Source organism: Chiloscyllium plagiosum, unplaced genomic scaffold (genome assembly GCF_037043375.1).
Source record: "Chiloscyllium plagiosum isolate Xiang-an unplaced genomic scaffold, Cpla_swu_hap1 HiC_scaffold_25, whole genome shotgun sequence".
Taxonomy (NCBI): domain Eukaryota; kingdom Metazoa; phylum Chordata; class Chondrichthyes; order Orectolobiformes; family Hemiscylliidae; genus Chiloscyllium; species Chiloscyllium plagiosum.
In genome coordinates, this window is record NW_028270163.1 from 34,689,459 (window position 1) to 34,714,624 (window position 25,166).

The window sequence follows — 25,166 nt, forward strand, 5'->3', positions numbered from 1 at the left end:
GGGCACAAATTGATCCTGGTGTTCTCACTTACCTTTTAGATTGCCATATTCTAAGAGCAGCACCCTCCAAATCAAAACTCCCGGAAATGCAAATGGAACCTAGTCACCAATGCTTTGAGACTATATGGCCTTCCCATTTCTCCTGGGCTGTAGTTTGGAAGGCTAAATAATAGGTATTCACAAGAAAATAAGGGTGTGGAAATTAAGGGTGGCCCATTTTAGTTATCCATCTGTGAGTAGTATGCAGATCTCTCATTCCTGGAAAGAGTTGGAACAAGGTTTTTTTGCTGCCACCATTCAGCTTTCATTCCATTCCAATCACCCCCCTTTGTCATGAATCCTACTATTACTTCTTATTACTTTTAATCTATTTTCCCTTGTGGCTCAGTGGTTAGCAATGCTGCCTCACACCACCAGAGTCCCAGGTTCAATTCCAGCCTTGGGCGACTATCTGTGTGGAGTTTGCACATTCTCCCTGTGTGGGATTTCCTTCCACAGTCCAAAGATGTGCAGGTCAGGTGAATTGGCCATGCTAAATTGTTAGGTGCATTAGTCAGAGTGGGGTGGGTTGCTCTTCGGAGGCTCGGTGTGGACTTGTTGGCCAAAGAGCCTGTCTCCACACTATAGGGAATCTAATCTCTCAAAAAAATGGTCCACAATGTATTTAAAAGTAAATATACAGATTTATCTTTTCCATTTCACTCATCTGTTGCTCATCAGAACATCTGGTTGAATGTCTCCTGTGTGTCTTGGCACTCAGATCTGAATGCAACAGTGGCCTCTCACTTCAGTACTGATTAAAACTCCTCTAACTTACTTTCAATTGTTTTGACTTCATTGGCTTGTTGATTTATTGCTTTGCATTGGCTTGCAAGGTTTAATGGGTGGTGTGTAGATGTCTTTTAACCTCATCCTTAGCAATTTCAACATCATGATTTATGTTTCTTGCTTAAATTCCTAACAGACGTGTAGTACTTTGGACTTGTCAGCATTCAGAATTATCTGCCACATATTCACTTGTCCAATTCACTCACCAATTGTAATTAATAACTTATGTTCTATTAATGACTTTTCAGATACCCTTAATACTTTTGTATTCAGGGATGGTACATGAGGTAAGATCAGCTCCAAGAGTTTTACTCACTAGTGCTTTATCAATGCGGACCTGAAACACAGTGTGCTCCGTACTACGTAACCGTTAGGTTCGCACCATTATTTTGTTGTTGATGAATAATACTAATGTGCAGTATAATGTAAACACAGTAAAACAAACTTAACACAAAAATGTTTTGACAGGGCCAAAGGAAACAACAATCTTAATGTCATTTTCAAAAATCACATCACAAAATTTCAAGCATTTAATTTAAAATATACCTTAGCTGTTAAATTTTCATTTACTTCTGTTATACAAAGGATGAGGAAAGGCAGTTTCTGATCAGACACTTTTTAATTTGGGAGGGGGAGTAGATGAAAGAAAACAAAACACCTGGTACAGTTTGAAGCTACAAAGTGAACATTGTGACAGCGTATAATCTTTTGGAAGACCTTCACAAAATCAGATACAATGATCCACCTGGGAGCGCAGTGAATTATATCTGAATGTATTCTGTAATTGATAGCATTGCATAACAGATCAAAGCACTGTGAATGATCATTACTCACTTCTCATTGAAACAATGATTTTACTGACCTCTGTGGAAGTTTCATAATGATCACTGGAAATGCTCAACTCTCACTAAGATTACTTTAATTTTTTTTTGTTTTAATGATAAGAGCTGGCTGAACAGTTACAGTTTTAAATGATGGTTTTACCTGCAATATAAAAACACGTTACACAGTGTATCTGTACTTCTTACAGGGAACTAAAGTAGTTTTTCTCTCAAAATCAATGGTGTTCTTGTTCTTGTGCCAACTCTTTTATGTTACTGTACAACAGATCCATGAAACATGTACCTCACTGGTCGTGCTGTTTAATGCAAGAAGATAATGGCTGACTTCACTGAGCAAGATTTCAATTACAGCTTATTTTCTGAAAATACTAGTCACGTAGCCTATTTGCATTCTGATTTCTGTTAATAGGGCTAACCAGTAGCGTGAGTAAAAACCAAGAATAAGCAAGTTTGAAATATAATTAACTTGTGGAATAAAAACAACAAACAATCTCAGATACTCAGATTCAGGGAGCCTGACGACTTCTTTTCTGGAAAAGTCCCATCAATTCTTTGGTCAACTCAATGGTTAGAAATCTAGCAATTGACCCATTTTATACAAATTTCATATTCCACTGCAAGTTAAGTAATTTAAATAGCCCAGCATCTAGTGAATTTTAAAATTCATGAGTCCAGCTTTCAAATTGGAAAGGTATTTCAAAGCTGTATGTTTTTTTTAAACTGAGGTTACCTCCATGCAACAGCACTGCAAATGTATCTGGCGATGTTGAGATCGAAGTGATCAAAGCTACACAATAGCGGCTTAGATTAGAAAGAGGCAAGGGCATGCTGCTGGGGCTGGAACTTCAGAGATGATCAAAATTTCAAATGATACTGTTTTGAAATGTCATTTTGTTGAACTTCTAACAATAATTTAGGAACAAATTACGAAATGCTTTAGCTTCAGTGAGTGTCAACAAGCTGCAAATCCTACACAAATGGATCAATGATGGTGCCTATCCAATTTTCCTGAGGACTGTTAACGTTTCCGATAGCCCAGAGAGCAGAGGGCGTGTCCAGCTTCTAGATTAGTTTACCATAATGCAGGTATGGCAATCTTGTGATTGCTAGACCTTTATAATGATGACAAGGTGGATAGATTGCAGATGCAACACTTCACAGGTTGATGTTCTATTCCATCAGTGCAATATGTGGACGTGTCCTCCACACAATTTCAGCCACTGGTGTAACAAGTTACATTGCACACTTCCTGCCAGAGGTCCACTGTTCCTAAAAGAACAGCCCCTGACCTTTGAGCCCTGCTTCCATGGCTACACCGAGCTAGAATAAAACATCTGCACACCAGTGACTTAGTGAATTGTCTTGAGTGAAGTTCATGGATACAGCACATAAAGACAGCCCTTAGCTTACGAGACGCTGTTTTTATTGTTAGTCAACAAGGCGTGACATTCCCAATAATGGGTCCATTGCTTTTTTTTTTTACTAGCTGAAGATGTGAAATGCCTGAATAAGCATAGAAACCTGATGTGTGGGCTGAATAAAATACTTCACTTAATATCTCCTCACCAACAGCACCTAAACTGATAAGTTTTGTTGGTGATTTTTTAAAGCATCAGGATTAAAAAAAATTGTATTTTGAGTCATCATGAAAACATGGAAGTTAAATTCTTTGAATGGAAGTTATTTCAAGAATTAAAGTTTTGCCATCAACAACAACAAATACTTCTTTTGATTAAAATTCTGCAGTAGTCATAATATGAAGTCAGTGACTGTATTTTGCCAGATTACAATTCTAATAACAGGCATGTGAAAACTTGAGTTTCATTTAGTTTTAAAGCCTATAGAAGATCTTTGAAATTTATTTTCACAAGCACTCAGTTCCCTACATTCATCTCTAATGACATACAGAAATCATTTTCTCACTTGTAACCAATCAGCCTCATCATCATTGATCTCTAACTTGTAGAGTAGAATAAGCAATTATAATTGAATGAAATTCACTATCGTGGAGATCTTATTGAGGTTGGAGAACAAGAGGCTGCTGGCTTTGCAATCAGACAAAATCAGGAAGGAGCAGCACTGCTGGATTTTCTGGGGTTGACCCTCATTACCACGACAAGACCAGCTCCCAGCCTCATCTGGTTTGGCAACAAGGGGCACAATTGGGCAAAGAAAGGCAAGCTACGGTATCTTTCTCAAAAGCTGAATAAATGTTTTATCTTTGTGAAAGGGTAAGAAGCACCTGGCAAACACCCAATGTACGGAATTGTGGGAAAGTAATGGAACAGGGCAGCAATGAATGTGACCCGGTATCAGCCCTGCTCAGACCTGTTAATGGCCAGTGGAATATAGATATTGTTCAATGGACAGACATCAGGAGAGTTTAGCACCCTGTTGTACCTTTACTAGTGTCAATGACATCACCATGTAAACCAAGGTGCTGTTGTGTAATGTCCCATGGTCAATATGTCAGAATGCAACCTAAGCAGTGCCACATCTGATACAGCACACCTTGATAGAGGCAACTTCTCAACAGGTGCTGTCATAACTGTCGCAGCTCAAAAAAAAAGCTGATATGGAAAAGACTTCGATTCACCTGCAATATTGGTCAAACGTACATACAACAAAGCACTGCATTTACTGCTTGCTCAAACCGAGTCTGCCATGCTTCCATTGCTTATCTTGGATAGCCATACTTTCGACTCTACTCTTTTGAAAGTTTGCAAGAGCAACAATAGTCAAGTACTCTGACACTATTCATAACAAAATAATCAACTTTAGAGGCCTCTCATCCACCATCTTAAGTACTCATCATGAATGTATTGCACACTATGCACAGAATGCACAATTACAGAATATTTTAGCAGAACATCCCTAGCATGCAACTTTCATCACCTAGTAAGCTATGAGCAGCAGAGCACTTGAACCAGCATTTCCAACTCTCTCCTCCAAGATACCAAACATCCTGGTTTCGAAATATAATCATTATTCCTTTATCCTCACTGTTTCAAAAAGCTCGAAGTCCCCACATAATAGCGTTGTGAAAGCACATTCGCCACACAAACCTAGCAAATCAAGATGAAATCTCACTACCACTTTCTCAGGGTAATCACAAACAAACCTTGCCATTGATGCTCATATCCCAAGAGACAGATAAAGATATTCAGCTCTTTTAGTTTGAAAATAAGCTTTCAATATTCTGAGTATGTTGAGAAAACTCAAAAATAAACATGGACTAAAAGATACTGAAAAACTGAAAGTTAGAAACGTCAAATAATTCTTTCAGAATTTCATTGCATGTTAAATTTTGTTTGTGCCTACTCCAGGTGGACAACCAGAGCACAATGTACAATCTCAAAATGAATGCATTGGAAATCACATCTTGCTTAACTGAACCTGAACACATCTTATTACATTTTAGTATTTGTTAAAATTAAACTTTTGCACATTTTGTTCAGACCAGCCTTCACATTTTTCACAAGTGGAACCTATACATCAGTTTGTGAATGCATTGTCGCATTGCTCCTAAACTTAAGGGATTTCAAGCTGCAGTAGATACAAAACTGTGTACATTTTAAGATTAATTCTTCATTGGATCTGAGCCAAAGACATAATGAACAGAAAAGGATCTTCTCCTGGGCAAGTCACACAATCAGACCAGGATACTGAACTAATCGCCTTATTCTGTCTCACAACATGATCAGCGGGTACGATTATGCAAGTAACAGGCAAACAGCAATTGCCTTCTGTGCCATTGCTAAATTACGGGAAAAAAGTTGATTTTTAAAACAAAAATGATTCTATTCTACCTCTTACTGATAATGTTTCCTTTGGTCCTAGGCTACAAGGTGAACTGCATACTACTGTAACCTTCATATCTGAATGTGACTCCTTTTAATTATATGGTTGAGCTTCTGCCAGCTGGGCACCATTAAGATAGAAGGAGAAAGTCAAGACTGCAAATGCTGGAGATCAGAGTAAAAACATGTGGCACCAGAAAAGCACAGCAGGTCAGGCAGCATCTGAGGAGCAGGACAGTCAACGTTTCGGGCATAATCAAGATGAAGGGCTTATGCCTGAAACGTCGACTCTGCTGCTCCTCAGATGCTGCCTGACCTGCTGAGATTTTCTTGCGCCACATTCTTTGACCACCATCGTTGAGTTATAAGCTTTACAAGCAACTTAACAGGTTTTATGACACTACCCATCAGTTTGTTTTTACCTTACAGTTGCCTCTAATTTAATAATGAATATTAAAATGTTAAAATTAAAATAATACTGAACTAATATGCCATTGTCACTTGGTTTGGCCTATACGGTGAATCCAGACCCACAGCATTGTGGTTGACTCTCATCTGCCCTCTGAAATGGCCAAGCAAACCACTCAGTTCAAGGGCAGCTAGGGAGGAGTAATAAATGCTGGCCAGCCAGCAACACTCATGCCCCATGAGTGAATTAAAAAACAGAAATGAGGGGTGATCATCTTGAAACATACTGGATACTGGAGGAGGCTTGACAGAGTAGATGTTGGGAAGATGTTTCCACTATTGGGATAATCTCAAACTAGAGGACATAGTTACAGATATTGTAAAGTGAGATGTGAAAAAATTCTTCTCTCAGAGGGTTATGAATGTCTGGAATTGTCTAGATTTTTGAAACCTTGCTGAGTTGAGGGCTATGATGTGCTGGCCAAAAGAGAAGTTGAGGCTTGAGACAGATCAGCCATAATCTTACTGAGTGGTGGGGCAGGCAATGAGGGGCCAAATAGCCTGTGCCTGCTCCTTTGTGTTCTTGTGTTCATATGTTTTACATGCTTTCTATTTGCATTTGCTTTTCATTAATTAGAAATTAATGACCAAAGGAAAATAAAGCATCAGGATTATTAAATAAGAATAAATTTGAAATATTCTACCTAGGCAAATTCTAAAGGAATTTACAGGTTCTTTGGAACAACTAGAAAAAAGGACATTCTGTTATGGATATAGGTGGAAACAGTGGGCATGGTATTCGTCTAGTAATTCAAGATCCAATCTAAGTCTCCAATTAATAAATCTGGAACTGAGATGGAGTCTTGTGGTGCAGTGGCAGTGTCCCTTTCTCTGAGCCGAGGGGCCTGGGTTCAAGTCTCACCTGCTCTAGAGGTGTGTAGTAACATCTCTGAAAAGGTTGATTAGAAAATATAAATCTGGAATTGAAAGCTAGTGTTAATAATAGCGAGCATGAAACTATCATTGATTTTTGTAAAAAACCCATCTACATCACTAATGTCCTTATCTAGTCTGGTCTCCCTCTGAGTCAAGACTCATCAACAATGTCTATTAACTCTTAACTGCCCTCTGAAATGGCCTAGCAAGCTACTCAATTGAAGAGCCATTATGCATCAGCAACAAATCATTGCCAGTTACATTCATGAAAGAATTAAAACATCCTTGTATCACTAATCTCAAGAATTGCATGCAAGTCACCAAATGGAACCTGTCTGGCAATTAGAAAGTTTAAATGATAGACAGAGGTACTTATTCAGTTTAAGTAGAATCAGATACACACATACTAACCTTATCCTTTTCTCATTTAAGGATCTTTTCTAAAATGACACAGGTTTTAGAAAAAGATTTCTAGATTTTTTAACCTGCAAAGTTGCAATGATAGTGACGGACTACATGGAATGGTTACACATTAGCAAGGCATAACAGTTGATCGAGGAACAGAGGAGGAATAGTAGACCATTCACCCCCTATTCTTTCATTCGATGAGATCAAGGCTAATCTGTGGCCTAACTCCTGCCTTTGATCCACATCTCTTAAAACTCAAATGGCATTCTGTTTACTTTGGTATATGCAGTTAGTCTCTTTCCTATTTACCTTATAAATCTCCTACTCAGCTTATTAGCTATGATAGCTAATAAGAAATGAAACAGAAATTGACCACTTTCAGGTCCCTGCTCTGACAAATAAATGCACTCGTTTCTCTATCCCATGTAATTTATTCATGGGGAGGAAACACCTTATCACATGACTACAATGTTCATGCATGCATAGGTCAGATTTGCTCTGCACTATCCTTGAGATTTTTATTAGCAATTGTGACAAATGGACAATAGCCAGTGAAGACTGATGTTGGTGTGAACCACTGATGATGACAAACTTCATTTCGGATCCGGAGGTTTTTAAACTTATCATCAATAGTGTTGCAGGTCCCTTTAAGGCTTACATTTGATTGCACTGTTCGAGTAATATCTGAGTCAATAAGTGCTGAGCAGTCAATGTGAACATTGGAAGATGAACACAGGTGGCAGTCCCATCTGTTGCCCTGTCTCAGCTTACACTAGCACAAAAAAACCATGGAGTTGAGGCCAAGTTCATTTGGATGAGATCAACCATAAAGCTTACGATGCATATCAAGCAGGTCACTGATGCTTGACTAAGTCAGCTTGTTGATTATGGATGCAGACTTCACAACCATGATTTAGCTCCAATGTGACTCTGAAGCCTCATTTAGCAATTACATTTGCAAATGATTTAAACAGATTTTAAACAAACAGTGTACATTTAATATGTACTTTTAGAAAACAAATAATCTCACTGATTTATCTGCCCTTTGAAGCTGCCATTCACCTGAAATGTGAAGTTAGAATTATGTTCTCTTAGTAGACAACCTTGTGGTACTTTCATCCTTTAAAAATATGTTTTCATTGCAAAATGGGCAAGCTATAATGGAGAGGGTGTGATAAAAAAGGCCAAACATAAATCAACATAATGTAGCACTTTAATTTGAGAACACAGGAACTAGAAGCAGATCATTTGGAACCTCAAACCCATCTGCCATTCAATTAGGTTATGGATCCACTTCCACATCTACTCCACTTTTACACCTTATCCCTATATTCCTTACTGCACAAACAAAACAAAAATCAACTAATTTCAGCTTTGAAATCAACTGAGGATCCAAGGGCAGGCACTAAGAAAACTGTTGTGGAAATAGAAATGATATGACATGTGTAATGTCCTATCATAGGTGAGTCCTATTTTGAAGAACTTTGTTGGTGCAGGGTTAAGAGATCTTTGTTCTATATTTCATGTTGCTATGACCAACTCGGAAGTGTTTGATCCTGAATGGATGTCTGAAATGGAATAGCTTTAAATTTCATTCTCCATCATTAAAATTTCTACCTTGAAGAGTACAAAAGTACTGAAAAAATCAAATAAACTAATCAAAAAAATCTCCAGTTGTGCAAATCCATGGCAGAAGTTTTTTTTGAGCGAGTCGGCTTAGGGCAAAATATGGCATCATTCAAACATCTTACCTCAGATTAAAAATAAGACTTTATTCCCCAGTAGAGTGGTGTGCTTGTTTTTCTAGATTATATGGATTCAGAAGATATTGTCAAAGGAGCCTTGCACCTTGTAGATGGTGTGTCCTACTGCTCCTGTGCGTCAGTGGTGCAAGGCCTGAATGTTTGTTTATTGTGGTGCCAATCAAACTGCTGCTTTGTCCTGGGTGGTGTCAAGTTCTTGGGTGTTGTTGGAACAAGTTGTTGGAGTATTCCATCACACTCCAGACTTGCGCCTTGTAGATGGTGAACAAGTATTGGACAGTCAGGAGGTGAGTTACTCAGAGCAGGTTTCCCAGCTTCTGACCTGCCCCTGTAATCACAGACTGTTACATTTACACAAGCTTCATCCCTCACCACCACGGTTTAGTTTAGGGCCTCTCTATTTTCTAGTTAGCCAGTTTGCTAGAACTTTGACCCCAGTACAGTTCAGGTGAAGGCATAAGCGCCATTCTATCTCCTTTCACTTCAATGCCCAAAGCCTCCGACTTCAAATTGAAGCAGTGATATACATCTACTTTTTCATTTAGCATTTTGTTCACAATGTCTTCTTTTCAAATTAATTTATGAGGTGAGGGCATTGCTGGCTAGACAAGAATTTATTGCCTGACCCCAATTTCCCCAGAGGAAAGGTAAGAGTCAACCACATTGCTATGTGTCTGGTGTCACATTTAGGCCAGACCAGGTAAGGTTGGCAGCTTTCCTTCCCTAAAGATCATTTGTGAACTAGGTTTCATTTACAACAATTAACAGTGGTGACATGGTCTCCATTATACTAGCTTTACTCCTTCCAGGGTTTCTATTGAATTCAAATTTCACTATCTGCTATGGTGGGATTCAAACCTATGTTCTTAGAACATGAGCCTGGGGTTCTGGATTACTAGTGCAGCAACATTCCCTGGGTACTCTCTACACTGGTGGGACCAAACTCACATTTGATATCACTTTGCGAAATCTCATTTCACTCTGCAAGCATGACCCTGAACTCATAGTGGCTTGTCATTTTAATTATTACTAAAGTTGTCTATGTATTCTCATGCTGCTATCTCTGTCCTTGATCTACTGCTCTCTTCCAGTAAACCTCAACATTAGTCATACAGCATAGAAACAGCTTTTCAGCTCATCATGTCTATGCTGACCAATAAACACCAAACTACATTAAGCCCATTTACCTGCACTTGGTCCATAGCCTACTATGCCCTGGCATTTTAAGAACTCATCCAGGTGCTTCTTAAATGCTGTGTATGTACCTACCTTCACCAGCTCCTCATAGAATACATTCCATATATCTACCACCCTCCGGGTAAAAATGTTCTTCTCAGATATCCTCAAGCTATTTGCTCCTCACCTTAAGCTTAAGTTCTCTGGTGTTAGGCTCATCTGACATGGAGAAGGGATTCTCACGATCTACTCTGTCTATGCCCCTCACGTTTTTGTAAAGCTCAATCAGAACCCCCCCCCTCCAGCCTCCTCTACTTCAAAGAAATTAAGCCTAACCTATCCAGTTTCTCCTCATAGCTGAAACTTTTCATCCCAGACAACATCCTGCTGAATCTCCTCTGTACAATTACATACTTCCAATAGTGTGGTGTTCAGAACTGCACACAGTATTCTATCCATGGCCGAACCAATGTTTCATAAAGTTGCTCCTTTATTCCATGTCCTGACTAATGAAGGCAAGCTTAAATTCCATCTACCATTTGTCTGCCTAATTTACCATCTAATCAATATCAGACTGTAGCCAGAGGCTATCCTCCTCGCTATTAAAACACCCAAATTATTAATTAAAACTTCTGCATTCACATCAAAGTCACTGATGTACATAACATAGCAAGGGTCCCAGCAGTGATCCCTGTGGTAAACCGCTGGCCAGAGGCTTCCAAGTACGAATCCCCCTGTAGCTTTGTCTCCGATATGTAAGTGAATTTTGGATCCAGTTTTCCAACTTGCCTTGGATCCCAGGGGTTCTTAGCTTTTGGACCAGCCTTCCATGTGGGACCTTGTCAAAGACCTTACTGAAGTCCATGTAAATTGCATCAGCTGCATTACTCTCATCAATATATTTAGTCATCTTTTCAAAAAAATTCAATTAAAGTAGGCTGCAGTAGTGAGTACAGTGGGTTCTTTCTTGATTATATGTTTTTGGAGATAAGTCTCTTGATTAAACTTAAAATATAAGCCATAACTATTAATATAACCTGGTGCAGTGTTTTGTAGAGGAATAAGATGGTGGTATTTTTTGGGTAGATTGTGAAGGAGCAAAATGGCCTTGCAGTGATATGCACTTCTTGTCAGATGTGGGAGCTTAAAGAGAGTTTAAGGGTTACTGCGGATTATATCTGCCATAAATACTGTTGGATGTGAATCTTATCAGATCGAATGGATCAGTTGGAGAGACAGTTAGAAGCGATGAGGAATTTGCAACAGCAATAGCATGTGATGGATGGCAGTTACAGAAACGGGAGAAAGTCTCAGATACAGTCACATAGATGGGTTAACTCCAGGAAGGGTAACAGAGGTAGGCACCGAGGGCAGGTGTCTTTTGTGGATATACCCATTTCAAACAGGTATGCTGTTTTGGAAAATGTAGGGAGTGATGGATTCTGAGGGGAACGTAGCACGAACAGCCAAGTTTCTGGTATTGAGACTGGCTCTAATGCAACGAGGGTACATCGGCTTCCAAGAGATCAATTGTGTTAGGGGATTCTGTAGTCAGAGGTACAGACAGACGTTCCTGTGGCCAGCAGAGAAATAGCAGAATGGTGTGTTGTTTCCATGGTGCCAGGATCAAGGATGTCTCAGAGAGGGTGCAGAATGTTCTCAGTGGGGAGAGGGGTCATTGTCCACATTGGAACCAACGACATTGGAAGGGAAAAGGTTGAGATTCTGAAGGGAGATTACAGAGAGTTAGGCAGAAATTTAAAAAGGAGGTCCTCAAGGGCAGTAATATCTGGATTACTCCCAGTGCTACGAGCTAGTGAGGGCAGGAATAGGAGGATAGAGCAGATGAATGCGTGGCTGAGGAGCTGGTGGATGGGAGAAGGATTCACATTTTTGGATCATTGGAATCTCTTTTGGGATAGAAGTGACCTATACAAGGAGGACGGATTGCACCTAAATTGGAAGGGGACTAATATACTGGCAGGGAAATTTGCTAGAACTGCTCATGAGGATTTAAACTAGTAAGGTGGGGGGGTGGGGGATGGGGGGGGGGGGGGGGGGGGGGACCCAGGGAGTTAGTGAGGAAAGAGATCAATCTGAGACTGGTACCGTTGAGAACAGAAGTGAATCAAACAGTCAGGGCAGACAGGGACAAGGTAGGACTAATAAATTAAACGGTATTTATTTCAAAGCAAGGGGCCTAACAGGGAAGGCAGATGAACTCAGGGCATGGTTAGGAACATGGGATTGGGATATAATAGCAATTACAGAAACATGGCTCAGGGATGGGCAGGACTAGCAGCTTAATGTTCCAGGATACAAATGCTACAGGAAGGATAGAAAGGGAGGCAAGAGAGGAGGGGGAGTGGCATTTTTGATAAGGGATAGCATTACAGCCTTGCTGAGGGAGGATATTCCCGGAAATACACCCAGGGAAGTTATTTGGGTGGAACTGAGAAATAAGAAAGGGATGATCACCTTATTGGGATTGTATTATAGAAGCCCTAATAGTCAGAGGGAAATGGAGAAACAAACTTGTAAGGAGATCTCAGATATCTGTAAGAATAATAGGGTAGTTATGGTCAGAGATTTTAACTTTCCAAACATTGACTGGGACTGCCATAGTGTTAAAGGTTTAGATAGAGATGAATTTCTTAAGTGCGTACAAGACAATTTTCTGATTCAGTATGTGGATGTACCTACGAGAAAAACTTGTCCTACTCTTGGGAAATAAGGCAGGGCAGGTGACTGAGGTGTCAGTGGGGGAAGCACTTTGGGGCCAGCGACCATAATTCTATTTGTTTTAAAATAGTGATGGAAAAGGATAGACCAGATCTAAAAGTTGAAGTTCTAAATTGGAGAAAGGCCAATTTTGACGGTATTAGGCAAAAACTTTCGAAAGCTGATTGGAGGCAGATGTTCACATGTAAGGGGATGGCTGGAAAATGGGAAGCCTTCAGAAATGAGATAACAAGAATCCAGAGAAAGTATATTCCTGTCAGGGTGAAAGGAAAGGCTGGTAGGTATAGGGAATGCTGGATGATTAAAAAAATTGAGGGTTTGGTTAAGAAAAAGAAACCATATGTCAGGTTTATAGATCAATCTATATATAGGTCTATAGATACAGGATAGATCAAGTGAATCCTTACAAGAGTATAAAGGAAGTAGGAGTATACTTAAGAGGGAAATCAGGAGGGAAAAAAAGGGACATGAGATAGCTTTGGCAAATAGAATTAAGGAGAATCCAAAGGGTTTTTGCAAATATATTAAGGACAAAAGGGTAACTAGGGAGAGAATAGGGCTCCTCAAAGATCAGCAAGGCGGCCTTTGTGTGGAGCCGCAGAAAATGGGGGAGATACTAAATGAATATTTTGCATCAGTATTTACTGTGGAAAAGGAAATGGAAGACATAGACTGTCGGGAAATAGATGGTGACATCTTGCAAAATGTCCAGATTACAGAGGAGGAAGTGCTGGATGTCTTGAAACACATAAAAGTGCATAAATCCCCAGGACCTGATCAGGTGTACCCAAGAACTCTGTGGGAAGCTAGAGAAGTGATTGCTGGGCCTCTTGCTGTGATATTTGTATCATCGATAGTCACAGGTGAGGTGCCGGAAGACTGGAGGTTGGCAAACGTGGTGCCACTGTTTAAGAACGGTGGTAAAGACAAACCAGGGAACTATAGACCGGTGAGCCTGACGTCTGTGGTGGGCAAGTTATTGGAGGGAATCCTGAGGGACAGGATGTACATGTATTTGGAAAGGCAAGGACTGATTAGGGATAGTCAACATGGCTTTGTGCATGGGAAATCATGTCTCACAAACTTGATTGAGTTTTTCAAAGAAGTAACAAAGAGGATTGATGAGGGAAGAATGGTAGATGTGATCTCTATGGACTTCAGTAAGGCGTTCGACAAGGTTCCCCATGGGAGACTGATTAGCAAGGTTAGATCTCATGGAATACAGGGGGAACTAGCCATTTGGATACAGAACTGGCTCAAAGGTAGAAGACAGAGGGTGGTGGTGGAGGGTTGTTTTTCAGACTGGAGGCCTGTGACCAGTGGAGTGCCACAAGGATCGGTGCTGGGTCCTCTACTTCTTGTCATTTACATAAATGATTTGGATGCGAGCATAAGAGGGACAATTAGTAAGTTTGCTGATGACACCAAAATTGGAGGTGTAGTGGATAGTGAAGAAGGTTACCTCAGATTACAACAGGATCTTGACCAGATGGGCCAATGGGCTGAGATGTGGCAGATGGAGTTAATTCAGATAAATGCGAGGTGCTGCATTTTGGGAAAGCAAATCTTGGCAGAACTTATACACTTAATGGTAAGTTCCTAGGGAGTGTTGCTGAACAAAGAGACTTTGGAGTGCAGATTTGTAGTTCCTTGAAAGTGGAGTCACAGGTAGATAGGATAGTGAAGAAGGAGTTTGATACACTTTCCTTTATTGGTCAGAGTATTGAGTACAGGAGTTGGGAGGTCATGTTGCGGCTGTACAGGAAATTGGTTAGGTCACTGTTGGAATATTGCGTGCAATTCTGGTCTCCTTCCTATCGGAACGATGTTGTGAAACTTGAAAGGGTTCAGGAAATATGTACAAGGATGTTGCCAGGGTTGGAGGATTTGAGCTATAGGGAGAGGCTGAACAGGCTGGGGCTGTTTTCCCTGGACTGTCGGAGGCTGAGGGGTGACCTTATGGAGGTTTACAAAATTATGAGGGGCATGGATAGGATAAATAGGCAAAGTCTTTTCCCTGGGGTCGGGGAGTCCACAGCTAGAGGGCATAGGTTTAGGATAAGAGAGGAATGATCTAAAAGAGACCTCAGGGGCAACTGTTTCATGCAGAGGGTGGTACGTGTATGGAATGAGCTGCCAGAGGAAGTGGTGGAGGCTGGTACAAATGCAACATTTAAGAAGCATTTGGATGGGTATATGAATAGGAAGTGTTTGGAGGGATATGGGCCGGGTGCTGGCAGGTGGGACTAGATTGGGTTGGGATATCTGGTCGGCATGGATGGGTTGGACTGAAGGGTCTGTTTCCACACTGTACATCTCTATGACTCTATGACTCTCGTCACCTATGGCCAGCAACATAGTAAATATCTCCACCATAGCCCCAGCAATCACTGCTCTCACCTCCCATAGCACCCTGGGATATATCTCACCAGGCCCTGGGGACTTACGCACTTGAATGCCTATTAAAACATCTAATACCTCCTCTTTAATAGTCTTAACGTTTTCCAGAACCTCACCATCCCAACTGGTATCCCCAGCTACAGTGTCTTTCTCCCGTGTGAATACAGATGAGAGATATTCAATTAAGACCTAACTCACATTCACTGGTTCTATGCACAGGTTACCCCTTTGGTCTCTAATAGGTTGCAGTCTTTCCCTGGTAATTTTCTTACTGTTAATATACTTATAAAAAAGCCTTGTGGATTTCCTTGATCCTATCTGCCAAAAATATTTCATAGCCTTCTTTGCCCTCCTCATTTCCCTTTCCAACAACCTCCTGCATGCTATACCTTTGAAGGGCCTCCCCTGTTTTTAATGCTTTATACCTGATATATGCTTCCTTCTTTTTCTTTATCAAATTCTGGGTATCCCTTGACATCTACGGTTCCATGGACTTGCTCCCCTTGCTCTTTACTCTTAGAGGAGCACACTGGCCCTGCATTCTCATTATACTACTTTTAAAAGACTCCCTCTTTCCAAATGTAGACTTACCTGCAAGTAGGTGCTCCTGTCTAAGTTTGCCAACTTTTGTCTAATGATATTGCAATCAGCCTCCATCATCCCTCCCTCCCTCCCCACCCCGTTTAGACACACCTTGTGCACTATCCTTATCCCATTCCATAACAACTTTAAAAATTAGAGTTATGGTCACTAACTCCCAAATGCTCACCCACTGAAATTTCAACCACTCAAAGGGGCTTCATTCCCTCAGATTAGGTCTAGAACTACCCCATCTTTAGTGGGAATACTTACATACTAGCACAAAAAACTCTTCTAGATGAACTTGAAAAATTACACATTGTCTAATCCTTTCACACTAAGTTAAGATCTCAGTTAATGTTAGCAAAGTTGAAGTTCCCTACAACTATAACCCTGTTTTTCTCATACCTTTCTGTGATTTGTTGATCTTTGAGAGGCCTGTATTATAGTGCCAACAAAATAATCCCCCATTTTGTTTCTAAGCTCTACCCAAATTGCGTCATTTGAAGACACTTGTAATTCATCCTCCCTCATTATTGCGATGATGGCTTCCTTTACCAATAATACAATGCTCCCAGCTCTCTTGCCAGAAACCTCTATACCCTGAAATGTTGAGCTGCCAGTCCTGTTCTTCCTTCAACTATGTTGCAGGGACTGCACCATGGTCATATTCCCACAGATCTTTCCCTAACGTTTTCTAATTCTGATTAAAATTCTTCACAATTTTCCCTGGAGCATCAGAGGTGGACAGGTGACCTTATAGAGATTAAGAAGTAGGGGAATAGATAGGATGAATAGCCTAGGTCTTAACCCAGGGTAGGGGAATCCAAAACTAGAGGGACTAGGTTTAAAGTTGGAGGGAAAAGATTTAAAAGGGACCTAAAGGGCAACTTCTTCATACAGGTCATGGTGTGTTTATGGAATGAGCTGCTAGAGGAAGTGGTGGAGGTTCATGCAATTGCAACATTTAAAAGGCATCTGGGTGGGCACATCAATAGGAAGGGTTTGCAAGTGTTGGCAAATGGGATGAGATTATTGTGGTTCTGTTCGCCAAGCTGGGAATTTGTGTTGCAGACATTTCGTCCCCTGTCTAGGTGACATCCTCAGTGCTTGGGAGCCTCCTGTGAAGCGCTTCTGTGATCTTTCCTCCGGCATTTGTAGTGGTTTGAATCTGCTGCTTCCGGTTGTCAGTTCCAGCTGTCCATTGCAGTGGTCGGTATATTGGGTCCAGATCGATGTGCTTATTGATTGAATCTGGACCCAATCTGGACCCAATATACCAACCACTGCAACAGACAGCTGGAACTGACAACCGGAAGCGGCAGATTCAAACCACTACAAATGCTGGAGGAAAGATTACAGAAGCGCTTCACAGGAGACTCCCAAGCACTGAGGATGTCACCTAGACAGGGGACGAAACGTCTGCAACACAAATTCCCAGCTCGGCGAACAGAACCACAACAACGAGCACCCGAGCTACAAATCTTCTCACAAACTTTGGGACGAGATTAATTTAGAACATCTGATCAGCATGGACTAGTTGGATCAAAGGGTCTGTTTCCGTGCTGTACATCTCGATGACTCTATGACTCTAACTAAACATCATTCGATTTCTCTCTCATCAATGTTGCCCAGCATTTTTGATATTTATGGCACTTAATGGCTGTTTGTTTTAGTATCATTCCCACCTGTTACTCATGAGCCTATCCCCAAGCACATTTGCAGGATGGGAAGGTATTCCATGAAAAATAATAAAACCCAGAAAAGGACATGCACAGCAAAATAAATTGCTGATCTCTTACTTCTTTACCAACAATCTGATTAAAGCATTGCTGACACTGCAGCAAGCAAGCATTTCTTGCTGGGATTGTTCCTTTGTGGAATATAATCTGATCAGTAAAAATAATCATAACCCACAGATGATGGATTTTTGCCATTAGAGCTTTGAGAGATTTATCTCTCCTCTGCCATTTTAGGAGTGCGTCAATCTAATCCCACTTGTGGCACTATGCTCAGGTGTTCTCATTTGACAGCCAAGATAAACAGCAACAAAACATGTACTGGACCTTTAGAAATTCTAACATAGCTGGAATAAATTCCTGGTCCTGTCATGCAGTCTACTACATCTTCACGTACTGCATCTTAAAATAAGCACAGTAGTGGTCTTTGTAACGAATCACACAGCTGAGAAATTCAAAATTCAAAAAATCCTTGACAGCACATAAGGGGACTATAGTAATGGTAAAATGTGATTGAATACTATATAGTGTACACTATCTGCTAAATGATTGAGCAGTGTAGTAAGTCAGTGTTCAAACAGATTGTGCTACAATCCAATGGGAAGGGAGTTGATTCTGGGAATTCTTCATGGACTGGTTTCCTTCAACTCAAAGTGTTATCCGGAAATACCATGGCACAAATCACATTCCCATCTCTCCTGGCACCAAAACCTTAAAAAATCCTAAAGGAAGCCTATTCTCTAAAACAACTTCAAAATGAAATTGAACTGCCTTTCAGTTCAGGAAACAACATCATCTCAGAATTAATTATAACCTTACATATTTGGATGGGTTATGAATGAATTAAAAATCTGACCTGAGACCTCTAAAATTTTTTATATGAGTTGATCTTCTGAGCTAGACATGGTTTGGTAAATCACTTCCCTGCAACTGCTGTGTAATGATTAGAACAACCTTTTGAAACAGGGGATTTATATTTTAAGTGAATGAATTATGAAGTTGAGCAAATGCAAAAAGCGTTTAACTTTTGCCAACACCAAGCTCAGAGTGGCTGAAAATACAGGGGGTTCATGATAGTACCTTTCCTGTGAATGCACTAGAAGCGTTATCTTCAATGTCAGTATGCTGGTAGGGAGTTTAAATACAGCAGATCATAGACAAGACAGGAGGTCATTCGGTTTATTGTTTTTAAGAGCAATTCAGTTATTTCCACTCCCGACACATTCCCTTCTGTATTGTTTCGCCATTAGGAACTTATCGAATTTCTTTTCAAAGGCTCCGTTGAAACTATATCCACCTCCGATCACCAGTGCATTCCAAATCCTAACTACTCACTGTGAAGCTCCCCCACCTCACCTCTGATTCTTTTTAAAATCAGGTGTGCCTTCTGTTTATTTACCTTTCATCCTTTGAAACAGTTTTTCTGCATCTACTGTGTCGAAATCGTTAATGACTTTAAAACATTATATTAAACCATAACTTTCTCTGCTATAATGAGAATAATTCCATCTTCTCTGGTTTGTCCATGTAATTGGTTCCAAAGATATAATAGTCTAATAACATCTTCTGCAACCACTCTCAAGGCCTTAAAAATTCCTCCTGAAGGGTGATTTAGAGAATTGGACACAATGCTCCAGCTGGGGAGGTGATGGCCATGTGATATTAAACTGTTAAACTGTTAATCCATATATCCAGAAAATGTTCCACAGACCCAGTTCTAATTCCCGCCCACACAGATGGTAGAATTTAAATTCAATTAAAATCTGGAATTAAAAGTCTAACAATGGCCCTAAAGCCATTGTCAATTCTATGAGAAAAAAGAAATCTGGTTTACTAATATCCTTTAAGGAAAGAAACTGCCATCCTTACCTGGTCTGGCCTATATGTGACTCCAGACCCACAATCTGGTTGACTTTTAACTGCTCTTTGGGCAATTAGGGATGGGCAATAAATGTGTGACCTAGCAAGTAATCCCCACTTTACAACCACCTGATGAAGGAGCAGCGCTCAGAAAGCTAGTGCTTCCAAATAAACCTGTTGGACTATAACCTGGTGTTGTTTGATTTTTAACTTTGTAAATCCCAGTCCAACACTGGCAACTCCAAATCATGAACCAAATTAGCCCTTCTAACTCTGTATTGGCAACATCGTAAAGTTAAATCATTGACAACCCCCTGATAGTTCATTTTCTGAGAACTGTGGATCTGTGCGCTTACATCTGTATGTTAATGCTAAGATTTCACAAAACTAACTCAATTGAAGTAAAACAAACAAAATTTCTCTACTATGCGTGTTTCCCTTGTGCTGAAATAAAAGAGCCTAGTTCAGAGAATTCAAACAAAAACTTTGAGGTACAATTGTCTATCTTGCTAGGTCATAAAATCCTGATGGAAATATAAATCCATTAGCCTACCAAAGTAGCTCTTACAAATGGTTTTAAAAAAGAAATCACTAGGGCTACAAAAACACCTAAGTTAAGGATGTAGGTTTGCTTGCTGTGCTGGAAGGTTCATTTTCAGACATTTCGTCACTCTACTAGGTAACATTTTCAGTGAGCCTCCGGATGAAGCCCAAGTTAACCTTCGACACATGGAAAAGCCATATAATATTGACTCAAAATTCAAAACCCAAACTTATTTATACATTTTTAAATTTCATTTAATTAAGTTAGCAATGCTAAGTTTTGATATCCCTTGAACACAAAAATTTTAAAAATCACACTTTTAAAAAAAAAATTTTACTTTTCTATTCTTATGACCAAAATGAATAACCTCACATTTCCACAGTTTCTCCTCTTTCACATAACCGTTCTAGATCTCTAGATTTTTGTGTCTGCTTCACAACTGGCATTTTCACCGGCTTTGTAATGTATGCAAACCTACATATGTTACTGCTGGTCTCTTCACTAAAGTAATTAATACAGCTTTTAAATAGCTAACAGCTTGCACTGATCCCTGTAAAATTAGAAATAATCTCCTGTGGTAAATTCAAGAAGTTACATTATGTTCCTCATTGTAGTGAAGAAAAATCATATTGCGCATGGGGGAGATCTAACAGTCCTGAGATTCAATGAAGAATGATTGCAGGACTGCTTTCATATAATTAATGACACTTAGAGTTCCTGTGCATTGTGTGGCTTAATGAGTGATTTATATGGCTATTATTCATTGCAGATGAAGTAAGGGGTTTCATGTGAACCGTTATTTATGTTGCTGTGATTTTCTCTCTAGTTTCAGGCACAGCTTCTCTCCAGTCTTGTTATAGATTTGAAGATATATAGCACGTAAACAGACGCTTTGATCCAACCTGCCCATGCCTACCAGATATCCTAATCTAATCTAGTCCCATTTGCCAGCACTTGGCCCAAATCCCTCTAAACCCTTCCTATTCACATACCCGTCCAGATTCCTTTAAATGCTGTAATTGTACCAGCCTTTATCACTTCCTCTAGCAGCTCATTCCATACACACACCAATCTCTGTGTGAAAAAGTTGTCCCTTAGGTCCTTTTTAAATTTTTCCCCTCTCACCCTAAATCTTTACCCTCCAGGTCTGGACACGCCCATCCCAGGGAAACCTCATTCTCCTAAGTATTTTTCTTATATTAATCTGGCCTAGTCACTCATAGTGTTTGAAATTCTATTTTTTACCCGTTCAGTATTTCACATGCCATTATTTTCCCCACTCAGCTCCAGACGAGATACCAGCATTATCTATAGTGAAGGTGTTTATTAATATAATGGCTGAAATATCTCCTGTATTGTTTCCCCTCCTACTTTCTATCCTTAAAAACTCCCATGTGCTCTTTCCTACTTTATAAAATTCAAATATAGCCACAACACTTTTCTTTTATGTCTTTTAATATCGTATAAAATCAATTTTTCCAAGTTTCCCATTTGATCCACAGTTCTTTCAAAACACTTAAGCATTTTTTTTTAAAGACATGTTATCCTATTTGATAAATTATACTTGGAAAGGAATCACTGATTGAACTGTTATAGCCTGCAACTGTCCTTGAGATGATAAAATCTGAAATAAACATATCCTCGATTATGTACAGAACTGACACAGTTAGCTGACATTTTGAAATAAAACATGTGAATTGATCTCCTTTGAGGGTATTTCAGAACCTCTTATGCAGCAACTTCCAGGCACCAGTTGTAATCTTCTGAAAAGTTCTTTCAAAACATGTTCATGTAAAAGTATTTGGAAACACCTGACCTGCTCATCAACTTTGTGAGCGATGATTGTGGCTCCTTCCTCTACTTCCGTCTCATTGATGGGCCGAATCCGTAGGGCCACCTGTACAAGGCAAAAGGAGAAACAAACATTGGTGAAAATGCAGAACAAGTGAGATTCCAGCACCCTCTACAAATCATAAGTATGAGACAGACAGGAATATTATTATAGATTCCAGTGAATGAAGACACATCGATTGGAACTGGACAATACATCAGTATTTGTAAGTAACAAAGCTTGATTTATTTCCACAATCTGCAGTAGTGTATTTGCATCAAAAATCCTAGCAATCGGTCTGCTGTTACCTTGCATCCTTACCATTAATACATATTTTAACAATAAAAAGAACTCCTTTTTGAATCTACTGTGCCCACAATAGTGGGCATATACTTTGGGTGCCACCAGTAACAGGAATTGTGGACACTAACAAATAGATAGGTGAGTTTTAATATTTTTGGCTGGAGTCTTGCCAGCCCCATTTGTTTACTACCTTCAGCTTGTGTTACTATGTGGAACACACAGGAGCGACTCTAATATATTCTGAAATTGTTTCTGTTGCAGGTGACTAGCATTCATAATACTTTCCATCACAGCTACATGCAACCTCCTGGAGAACCCACAATGTGATATTTTTCCTGGATAAACGAATGCTATCATGATAGCCTATTTCTTCTTGGAAGGTATCCCAATGCTTTTATATGGGCAACCAACCAAGAAAAACCCAACACTGAGCCAACTCTCTGACTCAGGTAGCACTCCACACCTCTCAGGCTAGACCAAGAGTTGAGAGTTAATTTTAATTAGAAGTATGACTTTGCATATTTGACCAAACAGTGTACATTTAAAATAGGTCCCAAAGAGCATTTCAGAGAAACACAAGTGTCAGCAGAACAGTACTTCAACCACTATTTATTTTCTTTAACTTTCCATATTAAACAGGTTCTTAAACTGAACAGAGACACGAGATAGCTACTGTTTGAAGGAGAGGTGATCCCTTTTGTTCGTGAGACTGTCAGATCGAGTTTGCATGGCCACTACCTTTAGTTTGTGAAGGCTAATATATTTCTGATTGTTGGAGCGATCAAATGAGTACCATGCCAAATGAAACTCTAATAGGCTTCCTTTCATGAACTGGCCAGATAAGTGAATCAGTCCATCAGGATTGCTATTTTCATCCTAGCCAGCTGAATAGCAAAATAAGTAATACTCTGATTATCAGATTGTTGAGAAAGATTTGATTGTTCTTCAACAGAAACCTGTCTTCACCTCACAGAAAGCCACACCACAGGGATAATTCTGGCAGGCTCTGTTACTGGTGCAGAGACTTAGTGGATGCCAGTCTCGGCCAGAGATAGCACAATACTATTAACCTTTTCATTTAACCAACCACATCTGCTGCTAGCAAGATTCCCTGAAGAAGCAAAAGCTCAGAATAACACTCCAACAATTCTCCACAATGCCCATCCTCTGGTGTATCTGTCAGTTTGAGCAACGCAGTAACTGGAGTTACTGGCTCCATGGGTTTGAGCCGTTTAATTACATACTCAATTAAATGGTTCTGATGCAGAACAAAAATTTTGCCAATTGCTTTTGAGACCATTTAGAGTGTAAGACAATAACCACATTGCAATCTACTTGTTATACTTAATTCCCTTTGTGTAAATGTAATTCCTATAAATAAATTGAACCACTAATTTTAACCCGAATGACACACCTGAAATTCTGTACGCTATGATCCTGGCAGGTGTACCAATGTTGCTCTCCAGCACAGACTCCCTTCAGAAGGAGAGATCAGTTGGAGAGCTGAGCATTTGCACAAGGAATGCAAATATTAAGGTGTTTTGCTCAGATCCCCGTGACACTCTTCAGGCTTTGGTTGGCTCCCAAGCAAGTGCAGTTGAGTAGAACTATATGAAAAACTCTCTAAATTTTCAGTTTTCAAATATTATCATCCAAAAGCCTCAATTAATGGTCCACACAGGAGCATAAAATGTATCATGGCCATTGGGGAATTTAAATGTAGCTAGTGCAATGCGTTTGGAATAATAAGAAGTTTGTACTATATCAAAAACAGTAATGGGAGAAACACAAATGGCTCATTGATGCCCTTTAGGAAAGGCAGCCTGTAGTCCTTACCTGGTTTGACCTAAATATGCTCCAAATCTGGAGGAAAGTGATTAACTCTTCACTGTCATCTGGTATGGCTTAGCAAGCCAGTTAACAAAAGAAAGAATAACATTTAGATGGGTCCTCCAGCATCAACTAAGGCATTGAATTTGAGCTTGACAATGTCCAGGCAGCCCTGTCAAATCCACATGACTAACATCTGGAGATTTATGCCAAAAATAGTACAGCCATCCCTTAGATGAGACAAGCAACATCTACACAAGTGAGGCTTACACAGTCATACATTTCAGTCAACATCCATGACTTCTCAATCACCAACTCTGAAGATGTTGGTGATTGAGATGTGCTGCTGGCAGGTAGTGGTCCATTAGCATACAGTTAGGATGGAATGGCGCTTGTAGTGCTTTGCATTGACTCTGGACCCCATGAAGTCAAATGACATCAAATTAAACATAAGCATGGAAACCTCCAGCTGATTATAGCTTGCTAAACCCCACAGTGCTGATGAATAATGCTTCTCCAATGGTAGAAGTACTGAAGGTAGCAAGGGCACTGAATGTACTCTGGTTAGAAGATTTCAATGGCCATGATCAAGACTGGCTCAGTAGCACTGTTGGTTTAAGTTGGCCATGTTCTGAACAATACAGTTGCAGACTGGACTAAGGGCAGGTAGTCTATGGGAAAACACACATGAACTTCTAATATTGCAGTAGTTGTACTATCTTTGCTATTAGGAAGGGAATTCCAGTATTTTGGCTAATCAGCAGCGAAGAAATGATGATGCAGTGTTATTTTAGGATTGTCCATGAATTGGAGGGGATCCTACATGGGATGGTGTTCTCATGCATCCTTGGTCTTGTAGAATCTAGAGGTCATGGACTTGTGAATTGTGTAGAAGGAGCCTTGGTGAGTTGCCACAATGCATGTTGCAAACAGTACTCTCGACTCCCATGATATTAATTTGGATGGTCCAACTGGTCAACTGAAACTCTCAGAATGTTATAGGGGCAGTTTCAATAAAGTTAATGCTGCTGAATGTCAAGGGTCAATGGTTAGATGCTCTCACTGCAGATGGCCATTGCCTGGCCCTTATATAAAGCAAATATTACTTGCCACTTATCAACTGAAGCCTGCAAGATGGCACAGACTACTTCAGTATCCGAAGATTTGTAAATAGATG

At 40.0% G+C, this 25,166-nt stretch overlaps 1 protein-coding gene across 4 annotated transcripts in view; it reads right to left on the bottom strand.

Moving 5' to 3' along the window:
* Positions 1–25,166, bottom strand: part of kif19 (kinesin family member 19) — a 238,258-nt gene that overhangs the window by 207,947 nt on the left and 5,145 nt on the right. For all 4 annotated transcript variants that reach the window (XM_088000607.1, XM_043714731.2, XM_043714728.2 and 1 more), the window contains exon 2: positions 21,842–21,922. In XM_088000607.1, coding sequence (XP_087856733.1) covers positions 21,842–21,922 — 81 coding nt within the window. The remainder of the gene's footprint in view (positions 1–21,841; positions 21,923–25,166) is intronic.